Genomic DNA, 16,259 nt, shown 5'->3' with positions numbered 1-16,259 from the left:
TGATATTGTAAATATCAATTCTGTCAGCCCCGAAGTGTTTTATAAAGGGTTGGTTTTTTTCGATTTTTTTCTTTGGGGTTTTTCAATAATTAAAAGCGCTTGTTTTATTTATGTTCGCATGGGCTGCTGGGTGGAAAATATTTTAATGTAATTTTTGTTAACTAATTTAGTAAAATAGTGAATGGCCATCAATGGAGGAAACTTATACAGTTTGATTTCTTGAAATATGATATTTGAAAAATGGGCGTGTCACTGTTTATAGTTTTTAAAACTTGTGCGATGTGCCAGCACCCATTTTCAGCACATTTGTTGTAGAAATTTCGAAATACTAAAAAATTTTACTATTCAACCAGCGCTGGTTATAAAAAGTTTGGCGTCAACAGAGCTTAACAAGTTTTTGAGATTTGTTTTTTTTGGCTTTTTGTTTTCGAAGCGGAATTGCATGAATCTGTGTTTTCAAGTATTTTGAATTGTTTGAAGTATGTTTATGTATTTTAAGTGTGCGCTTTGTCAAAGAGTAGCTCTCGTGTATTTTCAAGCCATGACAATATCACTGCACCCAAGGCCATTTGGATAAGTGATTTAGTAGTAGTTGAATAAACCACATAATTTTATATCTAAATATTTTTCTTGCGCATTGAATGCAGTAAATTAGCTCACAAAAGGTGTGCTTTGTAGTCTAAATAATTTATATATTTTTTCGACTGATAAGCTTACAAAATCTTGACAAAGTCCTTAAGAAAACTATTTAAATCCGCAGCTTTTAAAAGTCATTGTGTACCTGAGTGGTACATATTTTCTTTCTCAAATTTATTTTCTGGTTCATAACGATACAAATTTTTAAGCTCCGTAAATCTGAAATACTATATTAAGTCATATTGAGATACAAAATAATTGCCAGTGTTCCATATCATTAAAAAAAGAACAATTAAAACCTCCCTTTTGTAGACAAAGAATAAAAGTAAAAACTAGAAATAAAGAAGAAAATAAATCCTCAGCAGTGCAAAACATAGCATAGTTGAATTTTGAAATACATAAAAAAAGTTGTTTAATGACATTTCAGTCAGTTGTTTTATAAGTCGTTGCTTATTTACATTTTACCCTCTCTTTTTATTTAAATACCTAATTTTCTAATTTCTTTCCGCACGCGTCACCGCACCAAAGACTTAAGCAGCTAACTTGAAAACTAAAAGGCAATAATAGTCCAGAGTAAATCACTAATTACCAAATTGCACATTTCTCCATGAAATTTTTAATTTTAGGCAACAAATTGTTAAAAAAGTCAGAAGAAAAACTGCTATGACACAGGTAAAGCAAATTGTAGTGGTCGGATTGCCGCTTGGCCAAGCTCGCCCAGTTGGAAAATGTCGATGCCGATAAAGTTTATAAGAAAAGCAAAACGCGGAAAATTCATCACTAAAACACTGTACAAAAAAAATTTGTGAGCTTTAGTCACGCTTACTTGTGCTGGCGGCGGCGGTATGGAACGCCCTGCAGACACTCACCTTTTGATTGCAATTGACATTATTTTACCTTTTTTATTGTTGTTGTTGCTGTTGTTTGAAGCGCCACGAAAAAGTACTAAGTTTGTCTGCATCGAGGAACTTCTTATTGCTTTTTGTTTGTCAGGAACCAAAAATTGATGACGACCGCGACCGCGACCGCGACTCTGATGACAACGACCTTAAAGCGTGGCCAATTAGCGGCGATGCTGATGCCGCAGCTGTGATAGTTTGGCTAAAATGAAAAACTGAGCGAAAACTTGAGAAAAAACTATTACACTATTAAAAAAAAAATTGAAAATAAATAAAGCGAAAACTTATAACTGCTGATCCAAACGAGCGGAGGTGAGGTGTGTGTGAATTTGACTCACTCGGTTTTAAATTGTAGAAAATAAGTATTCAGATATGCAGCCGTGAAATACCATTTACACTGTTTATATTAAACATTGCGGTCATCAATAAAGATGAGATGAAAAATAACCCATTATTGTACGCAATTTTTTGGACTATTTTCTTTCTAGATGGCAGTCTTATTTTAAGAAGATGTTTTCATTTGAAGAGAACAGAGTTCGCCAATTTCAAGCAATGGGACGATTTTTAATGCGATAAATTGTCTTAGATATCTGCTCAGCTTAAAATTCTTTGGCTCTTGCGGGGCGACCGACATTCTAAAACTTCTACCAAAAGCCCCAACACTGTCAGAATTTTTATCAATTTATTTATATTTTTAATGTCGTTGTTGTCAGTAAAGTAGGGACGTCTGGTAGTTTCAAGATTTTCATTGGCTTATAAACAGCTTACAAAAATAGATTTTGTATTATTGGGCAGCTATAATTCACAAATACATGAAATAACAAATAAATGAAATGAAATTCCAAATCATGGGATACTCTAAACCGTGAAGCAACAGAAATATAAGATACAATTTGTGCATATTGTGTGTGTTTGTTTTGTATAGGTCTTTGCGAATATAATAGTATACTTTTTGTAGATTGGAATATTTATTTTCCCTGTTATTCTTTTGACCACCCACACCTACACTCAAGCATTTCAAACTACAAAATAATTGCAACATCACTATTGTTAAAGGCTGTTGATTTGCATGCCACTACACCACTGCATCACCCGCAACCGCCCTCACCATCACGTAAGTCCACCACTTTTGCTGTTCGCTTGCTTGTTGCTGCAGAATTGCATTTTAAATTGTTTTTTAAGTAGTAATTTTCAACTCGCCATTATTCTACTGTTTCTTATAGTTACTAGTATTTTTCAGCTTGCCATCGTCATGGAAATTGTTGTGAAATTGTTGCAACTCATTGTTTGGCTGTTAATTTCCTCCTTTCACCCACACAAGTGCGCACACACAAATGCTGCCAGTATCCGAATGCGACCAGTCGCTACTCAACTGTCAAACTCCCACTCGCTGTAGTCAAAATAGTCGAAAATTACCCGTTTTGGCCTGAGGACGAGCAGCGGCCAACAAAGCGACCATAGCAATATCAGCAGCAAAGTGCCAGCGGCGACCAAGGCAATGCTGAACGTTCGGTCAACCTGTCCGAGTGACTTTGACTTTGATGTTCTATCTGATTTGTTGCACATTTGTTGCTGGTTTCTGTCGTTACTTAGCTATTGTTGTTATTTTTGTTCTTGCAGCGGTAGTTGCTTATGCTGCAGATCACTTCTTGCCTGTTTCGTGAGTTATTTTTTCTTCATCTTCTTCCTTTTTAGTTGGGTTTTCACTTAGATTTCCATGAAAATGTTTTATGTCATGTTGTTGATGTTTTTCGCCTGTTGCTGATGTTGTAGTCGCTGTCTTTTTTATTTGCTGATAGTTGTCACTGTTGACGTTTTGCAGACAGCGACAACTACTCCAACTGACAGCTACAATTACACGCGCACGTGAAGAGCGATGACCAGAAAGACGGACACATAGATCGATGATCGGCGTACGTTGGTAGAGGAATAGAAAAATTTGTTTAGTGTGGAAAATAATAAAAGTATGAGTTGCCAAAAATAGACTATGAATACTAAAGAAAAAATATCACTGATTGTGATTGAAAAATTCCCAAAGCAACACAGACGCTCCGCAGGTAGAAATGAAAAGGCGCCAACGGGAAGCTTTTAGCATAGGATGGAAATGTTTTATAAGTAGCTTGGAAAAGGGCATGTCTGAAGTACTAAAAGTAAGGAATTTAATACCAGACTCTATCGAGGCAATATGAGGCAAAAAGGTAACATCTGGGTACAACTTCCTAAAGTAGGTCCCCCGAAAACCTACTCGTTTTGCGTTTCGTTGCCAATCGGCACTTCGTTAGATTTTCAACTCCTACATTCATACACCAAAGGATTTTGATTAAAAAGATTTTGGTTAATTTCATTGTTTCGTTGGGAACTCGGGTGCCGTCTGCTGTTCCGAGGCATCGTAAAACTATAGGTGCTTCCATTTGTGGAAAATGTCAAGACGCACACCACAAATAGGAGGAACAGCTCGGCGAAACACCCAAACAGAATGCAAGCGCCAATTATATATATACCGTCAGCGCCAAAATAAAGTGTGCGACACATACTGATGAGTTTTGAAGATTATTTATTTATTTTCTGATATCGATTATTTGTTTTTTTAAATATTGCTCATACAACAACAAGAACCATATAAAGAAAAGTTTCGAGCTTTGTTTAAAATTTTTCAAAATTCATAAAATTTCCATCCAAATTTCAAAATTTTTGTTTATAATTTTTAGAAAAATATCGGATATGCAGTTTTGTCATTGTTTAAAATTCACGTGGATTTTTTACAATTTTTCCTGCTGACGGTGTTGGGTGTTTTCTTCCATATAAAAAAATGTGCAGTAGACGTTAAATGCAGCAAATACACGGGACTGCGTCCGAAAAAATTCTGAAAACTCTCAGTGTGAATTTTCGTTTACTTGAAACTTATACTTTAATATAACAAAATTCGTTTAGGTCCTTTGATTTGTCTGCCAATTTCGCTGTTAATAGCGGTCAGCTCTAGTTTAGAAGTAGAAATTGAATACGCGGACCTATCTCAATGTTTGCATTCTGTGTAGGTACTATACGAACACCTAAGTACGAATTTGTATAGAAAGGATATAGGCATTTCCGTTTTTGACTTTTACATGCTGTCCAGTGAAATCAACTATAATAATCTTTACAAATTCATTTTGGGGTTCAAACTGAGCTCCAATAATCTCTGTGAAATTTCTTTCAAATATACATAAATATTTCCTTTTTTCATTTTGTCTTATTATTTATCTCTTTACCACTCAAAGTTAAGTATGTACGCGTCTATGTCAAGTTTGTTGTCCAAGTCTTTTGTTATGTCATTGAATTACACGTTTTTCTGCACCCATTCGAATTCCATAAGTAGTTTTGACCCACAAAATATAAATCTGGTTTTCCACACTGACATAACAAATTATAAACGCTAACGAATGCAACCAATAAATTGTGGCATATGCGCAAATGGAATAAGAAAACGCACACGCACACAAAATAAACTCAAAAGCCACAGCGCGCAACATTAAGTATTGAGCGCTCTAAACTAGTTCGCATAGAAATACAGCAATCCAAACATCAGCTGCACATTTGCTAACCACACATACATACATATGTGTGTGTATGTATGTCGTACGGCCAGCAGGCCGACGGCGTCAGATTTTCGTTTTCTGGCACATATGTGGTGCCACATACGCCAGCAACTGAGTAACCGACTGAAAGCTGCTACAGTCGGCAGCACCAAAAGAATGGCAAAGAAAAATGTGCAATGGAAAGCGAAGAATGGCCGGAGAATTTCAAATAGTTATAAGATAGTAAAAGAAATAAAAGCAGCAGCAACAAAAAATATCTTTCCTGGTGTGCATTGATGTGTATGTATGTGCGTGTGTTCTTTTAAACACTTAGGAGCTGTGTTGGCTAGAAACTGTCTGGAGAAAACTGTGCTTAATTGCATTAGAAGATTGTGGGTAGTCAGTTGGCACAAAGCTAACGAACGAACAAATCGGTATATTATTTCGCGTGTGTATGCCTATGAGGTGTGCAAAATACCATGGCGCACGGCGGCGCTTGCATACCGCAATGAGGTGCTAATGACTGGAAAGAAAATCAAAAGAAAAGTGCAGCTGCAAATTTGTAATGAAATCCTGAAGCAAAAATCAAGTAAGATGTGCTCTATGCTTAGTATACATATACGTAGGTATGTATGCCAGCGCAGTAGGCAATCACACATTTCCATATATAATCACATATGTGTGCGTGTGTATGCGCCACCCTTGCGGTTCTTGCTGTAGCAATCAACTGCAATGCATTGAGATAACAGATGCCAATGCTGTTGTTTGTTACTGTACGCCTTATTATGTTGTTTTTGATTATGCTATTTGTGTATGTGTGCGCGTGTGCTTGTGCGCTAGCGGTCAATAAATGTGCCATTAACACAATTTAATGTAAATTGCGAAATTTCACTGCTACGGCCTTTGGCACTCTGGCTGCTGGCTGCTGTCAATGACGTGTGAATGTGGTTGTTTGTTCACAACAACGAGCAGCAACCTCGGTCTAGGCGCTCAGTTTGTAGCTGCTGCTTTTAATTTTTTAATGCTCATTATTTGGTCATCGCAATTACGCTCTGTTGTGAGCTGCCTTATTGCGTTGTGTGTGGAAAATGCTTGAGAAATTAAAAGCTCATTTTCTTTGGAACTTAAGCAAAAAATACTTATGCAAGGGGGCACATATGAGCGTACATGACCTCACACATATCAACATGCACATGTTGCAAAATAGCGACTCAGAGGCTGATGTTGAGCAATTTAAATACTGAAAAATACTAAATTACTAAATTTAAATTTAAATAAATTTAGCCAGAGTTAGATAAGCCTTTTTATAAAGATTTTTTTTTTTGCTTTTTTTAAATCATTTAAAACTCTAAATGTGAGTGAATTGTCTTAAATAAATTGTCTTAAAAAATAGTTTTCAAATACTAACGAACAATTTTTATTACTCAGTTTCTGTTTTTCAGTCTGTAAAAAATACATAAATCTATAAGCAAATGTAAAAAGAAATTTTTTTTGATTTGAAAAACAAATTAAATAATTTTTTTTCAGTGCATTATGGCTTTAAATAAATCAATAAATAAATTAATTGATTGATGAACTGGCTTCCTGGTGTACATGCTCCTGAATCTCTTTAAATTAAAAAAAATGTTTTCCAGGCGCTTCTCTAAATCTCATGATATTCTACAATCATCTTTTTATACCTTTAATAATGTCCTCCCATCTGTGGATGGCGGCCACCGTAGCCGAATGGCTTGGGGCGTGATTACCATTCGGGCATATATTCGGAATTCATAGAGAGAACGTTGGTTCGAATCTCGGCGAAACACCAAAATTAAGAAAAATATTTTCCTAACAGCGGTCACCCCTCGGCAGGCAATGGCAAACCTCCGAATGTATTTCTGCTATGAAAAAGCTCCTCATAAAAATATCTGCCATTCGGAGTCGGCTTAAAACTGTAGGTCCCTCCATTTGTGGAACAACATCAAGACGCACACCACAAATAGGAGGAGGAGCTCGGCCAAACACCCAAAAGATGTACGCGCAAATTATACATATCTATCATATAATCTGTGGATGAGCTCAAAGACCTTGGAGTAATTTTTCACTTTAATTTTTCATTCTGGAGTCATATCAATTATATAATATAAGCTTGGGAAAAATAAATCCAGCTTGAAAAAGAATTAAACCGTAATGAGAACTGTTAAAAAATCTGCACGACACTGTTACTCCATTTTATGTTTCCGGTTCCGAGAAGTGAGCATTTCTTTGCTGAACCTAGCTGCGAAGATGAAAATGCTTTTCATCAAAGTGACACCCTATTCGAGTCATTCTCAGACCTGAATGAAAATGAAGTCAATGATCCCGGTTCTTATTTGTGCACTCTCAATCAGGGCAGCTGCTGATTTTTCATAAGCGCTCAGCACAGCAATGACTTAGGAAATAAAATATTTTCGAATCATATTCAGGCATAAACATGTTCCTATCGCAGGCCCATAATACCGACTGGCAGTCAATTGGGAACACTTTTTGATTCCTAAGGAAACAGCGTACATATGAAAAGCAATTTGTGAGTATTTCATAGTTATGGCGCGCTTCAGAAGTATAGATTTTTACAGCTTTTCTGCCATTTTTTGTATAAAAAGTGGCAAGCCTTAACAATTTTAATCAAATAATCCAATATTCCAATCAGTGTTTGTGGTGGCAACAAAAGCAATATTAAATGAGCATTAAAGCCACAACAAAAAAAATTGTTTATAATATGCTAATGAAAGTGTATTTTTTCATTTACATTGAACTAAATAATTAATACAAGTTTAACACTTTTAACCGTGTTTCCCATAACCCACATAAAACCGTTGTTTGAACTTGTCAATCGCCTCATTAATCTTCATCAACTTTCCCAGTCTGTTTGAGTAAAGCGAAATACTTTTAAATTCAAACTATTAATTTGACTACGCGGCATTTAGTTGCTTTGAACAGACTTGTTAACACTTTCCTCCTCTTGAACATCTTGCGAGATAATTTTCTAAAGAGCGAACAAGCAGATAACTAATTGATGTAGGTATGTACTGTGTCAAAATCGCTTCAGCCACTTAATGAGATTTATTTTTCGAATATTTGAGCAACAACTCGGCTAATGTGTTAGTGTGCCGGCGCATCGCTGCACCATTAACCCAATTTCGTTGGGAGAACTGAAAAAAACTGATTTCACTAAATATATTTTAATTACACCAGTAAACACAGGTGGACGCATCTTTCCATCGGGGCACCGCACGGCACTTACCTTAATTTAGTGTAAGAAACGCGATCTTCTTACTCGTAACACCACTTGCGACTTGCCAGTCGGTGGATGTAACTACTGTAGTTAAAAAATTAGTTAGTTAAGAAAGCAAGTAAGTGGTCATTATGTTAAAGGTTTAGCTAAAGCGAAATTATGTTGTTATCTAAGTTTGAGTTTGATGTTTTCAGCGTATAGTGAGAGTTGGCCAAACAAAAGACTTAAGCAGCGAACTCCACGTAAATAATAGGTAAAGTAGTATAAATGTATATGTATTAGGGGTGGGACTATTCGAATAAAAATTATTCGAATAGTAAAATCTTTTATTCTAGAGGTATTCGTAATTCGAATAATATTTATTCGAATTTTTTATTCGTTTATTCGAATAATGCTATTCGAATACTTCACTATTCGAATAGCTTACTATTCGAGTACCTTACTATTCGAATACTTCACTATTCGAATACCTTACTATTCGAATACTTCACTATTCGAATACCTTACTATTCGAATACCTCACTATTCGAATACCTCACTATTCGAATACCTTACTATTCGAATACCTTACTATTCGAATACTTCACTATTCGAATATTTTTGGTAAATATTTACTTAGATTAGCGGACTACTAATCGGTTTCTGTACAAGTGCATGTACCTATGTATGCAAATTCAAAAACCACGCAAAGGCTTATATTAACACGTTCCCTGCCGCAATACAAAAATGCAAAATTGACCGACAAGTCCAAAAGGGTTTTTTGAATAATTTGTTTTTTGGTAGTCATAGGATAGCTTTAGTAATAATAATAATTAAAAAAAACGGATGTAGGGTATTTCTACTTGAAACACATATGGTACATTACCGTAGAGGGACATTTTTGCTTCTGCACGTTCATGAAACACATGGAACGTATCAGTGCTTATCAGGCGCACGTTTACTGAACCATATGTGGCTAAGCGTACAGGGAACGTGTTAAATGAAAATACTACCTACTTTTATTGTGTCGGCGCTTTGTTTTTGTTTCATATTTTGGTAAATATTTACTTAGATTAGCGGACTACTCTTGCTTGAGGGATGAAATTATTTTCTTTTAGGTTTTTTGCTTTTCGCAGTACTATTATATGCACATACATATACCCATATACTCTACCTGCTACTGACTGACCTAAGCCCGATAAACGAGTGCAGACAGTCCTACGACCATGCATACGCTTAGGTAACTGGCGATGAGAATTATATATGTATTTGGACATTTCAGGCAATAAACTTCATGTGACACTGAAATACGTAATCTATTTCAGACTTCTTTTTAAGAGAAATAAATAATATATATTTTATTATCGAATTAAAAAAAATTGTTTACTTTAAAAGGAAGAGCGTTAGCAAAAGCATACGTAAATAAATACTTCAAAAACCATTTACTATGATAATTATTTATCACAAATAGTGCCTTATAACTAAATATACAAAGAAATATCTACCTACTATTGACTCACTCAGCAGGGTAGGTACATGTACATATACATACATATGTCATGTATGTATCTGTTGTTGTTGTCATGTATCTGTTGTACACACATTAGCAACAAAAAGTAAGTGATATTTTTATTTAATTTCTTCTATAGCGAAATTTTTTTAAATTACATACATACATAGATACATACACACATGCATTTGCGCATCAAACCAATTTCAAAGCAATCTGCATGTGTACATAAATAAGTATATAATTCTATCCTATTATTGGCCTTGAATAACTTCTAAATCTGTAGATTAAGCAAAAGAAGATTTTAAGGCTCCATATTTATCGTTTGAGAGACAACCATTATTTCGATCCGTTTCCGAGAATGTTAAAACCGATGCGGACATAGAAAATGTGAAATCATATTTCTCCACACAATTTATATGGGAAATTGAAAAGTGCAGTGCGGGCCACCCTAATATTAATATTAAGGCGTCTAAACACAAGAATTGTTACGAGGGAAAACCAAATATTTTTTTAGAAACGCTCTGATGTTTTTATGCACATTTAGTTATGCACATACATATAAGTATGTATACCTGTCAATGTTTTATCAAGAACAATACCAAAGAAATATTATCATATTAGCTAATTGAAACATGAAGCGGTCAAATCAAAAAATCACAATGTTCAAAATTCGAGAAAAACTTATTAGCACCATGAGAAGGGCCAATGTAATTTTTATATTTTTAAAAGCATTTTCTCCCTGATATAAATGAATATATAGTGAGGTATTCGAATAGTAAGGTATTCGAATAGTGAGGTATTCGAATAGTAAAGTATTCGAATAATGAGGTATTCGAATAGTAAGGTATTCGAATAGTGAGGTATTCGAATAGTAAGGTATTCGAATAGTAAGGTATTCGAATCGTGAGGTATTCGAATAGTAAACTATTCGAATAGTGAGGTATTCGAATAGTAAGGTATTCGAATAGTGAGGTATTCGAATAGTAAGGTATTCGAATAATGAACTATTCGAATTATTTGAAACGAATAGTATTATTCGTTTTATTCGAATAATGTTTATTCGAATATTATTCGAAAATAATCCCACCCCTAATATGTATGCGTATATATGCACATGAGAAGAGTTTAGTTGAAATATATTTGTTTAAAATCCTTTTTGTTGCAGGATTACCAACGATTTACATCAATGTTTTGGAATTTATTTTCAGTGCTTGAAGGGTGCAGGAAAATAAGACCCGCACTAATTGCGTTTACTTGTTATTTGTTCTTCTAATATACTAATATAATAATAAGGCTTCATTAGAAAAACTTAGTCATTTAATTTCATATTAGTCTTTTTGAAAAATCAAAAAAATTCATATATTTTGTAAAGACTGTTGTTGTTGTCGTAGCAGCATAAGTGCTACATGAATTTATGCTTGTAGTAGTAGCCATGCTAGGGAAATACTCAGACTGCAAGGTTGAACTGACACAAAATAGTAGCTTAGGTACTTCAACTTCCATAAAAGACGCAGAGCAATGAATTTATGGGCACTAGCAATTTTAAATGAAAATTTACGCATTAAAGAAAAGTAAGAACACGCCAGCACATATGCTAAGTAGGCTAAGTTACGACCGAGTTCAGAGTGTTTAATTTAGATGCGCTTAGCCCTAGATTGCCTACCTAAAAACTATGGTAAAGCAAATAGTCATTAAAAAGTCAAATACCTCAAATGAATGAGTACTAAACTGCTGTGATGAGTCTCCTTTATTAGGCTAATTAGCATTTTATAAGCTTTTAATTTATTTTATTTATAATAAAAGTATTCATCAAGTCGATTACGTCCACATTTGTATATTTACTCACTCATTTGTTTCATATTTTCCATCTTATTTGCCACACCACTCATTTTGTCATCACCAACATCCCAAATCCATCAATACTCACTGGTTTAATGCGCACTACACAAAAATCAACAACATCCATCAAATCTTGTAACTTTAATTAAAATGACACATGCCAATTTAAAAACCAACAACAACTTGTTAAATAAACATAAATACATTACTTAAACGGAAACTCATTACAAATTTTAAATACAAAAAATTATCATTAATTGGCAACCTTGGTTCAAAACATGAATAACTGATTTGATAACTCAACACGTGTCATTCAATAAATCCAATCAATTCAAAAACCGTAAATTCAATCAAATAAAAATATTCATTTAAACGGATTTACATGCTTGCATTTGTAAATAAAAATCATCCTCAATCCATCATCAAACCCATATCAATCAAAATGTGCGTAAATACTTATGTTTGTGTGTGTTTGCTTGTATTTTCATATGTCTGTACCACCACTCCTCGCAAATTGCTTTGGTTAATTGAACGCGCGCGCCTGCTCGCCACAAAAAAATTTATATAAATAATAACAACAAAAACCCAACAAAAAAACTAAAAACAAAAACAAAACCATGGTGTTTGCTCGGTGTTATTTCGGATTGTATATTTTTATGGTATTTGTCAAAAAATCACGCAACACAAAATATCTAATACATCCTGTGTACAAAAATGCCAAACGATAAATAATTATTTTGTAATAAAACAATACAAAAAACAAAAAATTTAAAAATAAAAAAATCATGTGAAAATCTCTGAACAAACGCAACGTGCAGATCGCGTTGCCTTGGTTACCGCTGCCCCACCGAGCTATACACGTATGTATCACTATTTTCCAGCACATTTATCAGCGCACCCGTTTTGTTTTTATCCACAACCCCCACCACCACCACCGCCACCACCAATACCACCGCCAACGTTGACACAATTGCCCTCACCACCGACACTCAAACAATTGGGCAATTCCCTATCGTCAATGACACAAGCACATATCGCACAGACACTCCGGTATCCAGGTAAGGTTTGTATTGGATTTTTACAATATTTCTACATACATACCTTTTACATATATATATTTATCGAAGTGTAAGTGCATGGGGTTTAGTTTCGGTGAAGAAATTTAAATACAGAAAGAAAAAAAAACATTAAAAAAAAATATTAAATTAAATATATAGTAAAAAAGAAAATTTAAAAAGGAAATAAAAAAAATTTTATTTTTAACAATTTTTTTTAATTAAAAAAACATCTTGTTCAAATATTATGTTATATGGAATTGAATACACTCTACACCTATCATATTTTTGTAATTTTCCCATGATTCTACACACTTACTTATATATCTAGTACCTTATGGGGTTTGTAGATGCTCATATTTTTTATGATTAAGTATATCCCTGTTGATTATATTTAGTTACTAACACGACTATCTTAGCTACTAGTTCCTTTAGTAATGTTACATAATTATTCAGAATTATATTTCTAATAAATAAATAAACAAAATATTTCCATATTTTGTTAATAAATTAAAAAACCTTAGCTCTACGAAGAAACGAATATTTACTCATTCTTTAAAAAGTTAAACCGTTTGAGTTTTCATCTACATAATGCTCCAATAAATCTTATCGAAGAGGCCGAGCTCAGGTCGTTAATAAAGCAGCGAAGTCTTCTCTTTAATTCTCTTGCAGACGAGTTAAAAATGCACTCGAATTATTTTGAAGTTGTTTGAAAACTTCACGTGCCTTTCTAAACTTAGAACCAAAGACTCGCATGACTAAAAAGAAAAATTGTAATTCAAACTAAAAACATGCAACTTAAACCCGCAATTTTCACGGAAAACCCCAAAGAGACAGCCCCACCTATTCGTAAATTAGTTAAAAAAGCAAAATTAAATCTGTAAAGCGTTAAAATATGCCTCATATTCGGTCGACCTGATCCATGTAATTCAGGATATTCCCACCTTTCGCTTTTATAAAAATATTCTTGAAAGAACTGCAATTTTTTTAGCAGAATCACACTTTTCACTTACAGTAGTCTATATATAACACGACTCCCACAACATTGGTAACTCTATGGACCCTTGTGGTCTAAGTGAGATCAATTCAGATTAGCCAGATATACATAACCTAACCTACAGTAGTCGATATTGCTCAAAGATTATGTCACAAAATGCTTATTTCAGTCTTTCATTAGAAAATGTTTCCCCTTCATATTCTTTACGTTTTCATCATATCATTCAATTAATGCGTTTTTATATTTTTACTGTTATCCATTCATTCAGGTTTATTTATACGACCCGATGAGACCAATCTTTACACGACGTTGGAACCAACACTAAGCAGTAATCCGAACGTGTACTTCCAGCGAGGCGGTGCAGTGCATCCGGGTATGATGTACTAAGCACTCCCTAATTGGAGATCGTAAGAAAACTCACTAATTAAATAGTGGATGGGAGGATACCATAAAAACAGTTGGCAGCAGAGTCAAGCAGACGCTCGACAGCCGAGCACTGAACAAACTCAAAGTATAAAAGTATAACTTAATATGCAATACGAAACACTAAACGAAGTTATAAACTATAAAATTAAATATCTTTTATAAAACTAAGAAAAATTACGAAAACTTTTATAGAGTAGTTTAAGAACTAAGATAATTCTTTATCAGTTTACGAACTCCACGTGCACATCTGCTCCCAAGGAGTGTATTTTAAAACAGTTTTCATAAGCAAAACTTAAATTTAATTGCCAACTACAATTTAAGTGAAACCTTAACTTAAGACAAAATCGAAATATAAGAAATATTTTTTAAAACTTAATTTTATAGGTAAATAAGGAAGCGAAAATTCTGCGAAGGCAAATATGTGAAAAGAAACGTTCGCTCAAAGCTGAAGACTTAAACTTTATTTTTAAGTGAGCACAGGCATATATACACACATGCTTAAGTAGAGATTTAAGAGCAAAAACGAGCACTCATAGTGTATTAAGCGCAATAAAGACAGAGAACGCTATCGCCGCAAGCCTCATATAAGGAAGTTGGTTAAATAAAACACAGAGCTAGAAATTAAATTAAGCTCATTTATTGTTCCATAATTTACACGCGATTATTAGCCCGCTGCCCAATTAGTAATGGGCGATTAATAGCATAGCGAGCGAAACGAAAATCGGTGCGCTGTTGCAGCGAAATGCGTAAATGGGCAACCAGCAAAACAAACAAACAAACAAATAATAGGCCGTTAAGGGGCTTACTTAGCGCCGTAGTGAAAGTATTAAATTGCATAAGCTGATGGGCAACTTGAAGGCAAAGCAACTTAACAAAAAATAAATACAGCGAAGGGGAAGAAGAAGCAGAGAAAAACGTACGCCAAATCACGTTCGATTTTTATTTTAATTGGCAATTTCTAAATATAATCAGACCACGTCAGGCACTCGCTCCCTAATCTCTGCTCACGCGTTGCTTGTCATGCATAATTTGGTACACGAAGCGCCACCAAATACGCAATGCAGAAGTAAAAAAATAAAAAATAGAGAAACAAATTTTTTGTGCACTTTATTAAATTTGTTCGCACTTAATAGGAGTTGAAAGGCGCAATTGTTATATTTCGTATCGAGTTTTTAGGCTTAGTTCACCCCAACTATACTATATACATGCACACATACATACATATGTACGCTTAAGTATATGTTTAGTGGCAAGTGATTGCTTGTAAATACATAATAGTAATAAGTGTTTAATTATAACGGGAAATTTTAGATTTGCTGCATAACAGTAAGTAAGTGTCTGTGTATTTCAATAAGCGCTTCCATGTTCGTATATGTGTTTGTACGCCTTCTATAAGTATTAAATATCTAAGTAAGAATGTAAGTTGGATGAAGTTGTGTTTGTGTAAGAATTCATCAAATTATCTATACGACTTTTTTTATGCTGTAATATTGTATAAAAAGAAGAAAATTGGAAATAAAATATCAAAATACAATTTAAAAAAGAACTAAGCTTTCTTAAATAAAGAATAAAACAAGGAAAGTTTCGGCGTCACAAAGGGGTTTTCAATAAGGGCGGGTAGATGTTGAAACGGAATAAAATGGCGTTTGCTGTGTGGCACGTAGCGCTGTCCTGCTGGAACCACATGTCGTCTAGGTCCATATGGTTCAATATGGGCCATAAGAAATTGGAAGGGCCACCTCGTCTACCGAAAAATGGGCGCAATGCGCGCAACGTTTGCGTTAATGAACACTCATTTTGATAATAAAGTTTTACCATTTGAACGTGCTGTTCAATCGTGTACCTTGCCATGATGATTTGGCATAAACAAATGAATAATAAACAAAAGATTTGACAGATGTCACCAAAACAAATTGGCTGCCATAGGGCGCCAAAATCGATCCGCGCCAATTGAAAATCCCTTTACTTGCAGCAGATACTCGTAGTTCTTGTCACAAGAGTGCACGAGGCACTTACAAATATTAGTTTGGGGAAATTCACAGAAGTAATCGAAGTTTACTGGCTGCTAGTAGTCGTAGCATCGCCCATGAGCTAAAGAGCGACCATAA

At 34.4% G+C, this 16,259-nt stretch overlaps 1 protein-coding gene across 3 annotated transcripts in view; it reads left to right on the top strand.

The window, feature by feature from the left end:
- Positions 1 to 15,609, top strand: part of LOC128860711 (uncharacterized) — a 41,135-nt gene extending 25,526 nt beyond the window's left edge. Inside the window, exons 2-3 of one of the 3 annotated variants that reach the window (XM_054098395.1) lie at positions 12,492 to 12,731; positions 13,994 to 15,609. In XM_054098395.1, the coding sequence (XP_053954370.1) occupies positions 12,492 to 12,731; positions 13,994 to 14,112 (359 nt within the window). In that variant the 3' untranslated portion in view covers positions 14,113 to 15,609. Of the gene's footprint in view, positions 1 to 12,491; positions 12,737 to 13,993 lie in introns of all 3 variants that reach the window. The other 2 variants (XM_054098396.1, XM_054098397.1) reach the window with 2 other exon arrangements.
- Positions 15,610 to 16,259: the final 650 nt, after the last annotated feature.

Source organism: Anastrepha ludens, chromosome 4 (assembly GCF_028408465.1).
Source record: "Anastrepha ludens isolate Willacy chromosome 4, idAnaLude1.1, whole genome shotgun sequence".
Classification (NCBI taxonomy): Eukaryota; Metazoa; Arthropoda; class Insecta; order Diptera; family Tephritidae; genus Anastrepha; species Anastrepha ludens.
The sequence above is the reverse complement of the archived record's forward strand: the minus strand, read 5'-3'. Positions and strand labels throughout refer to the sequence as shown.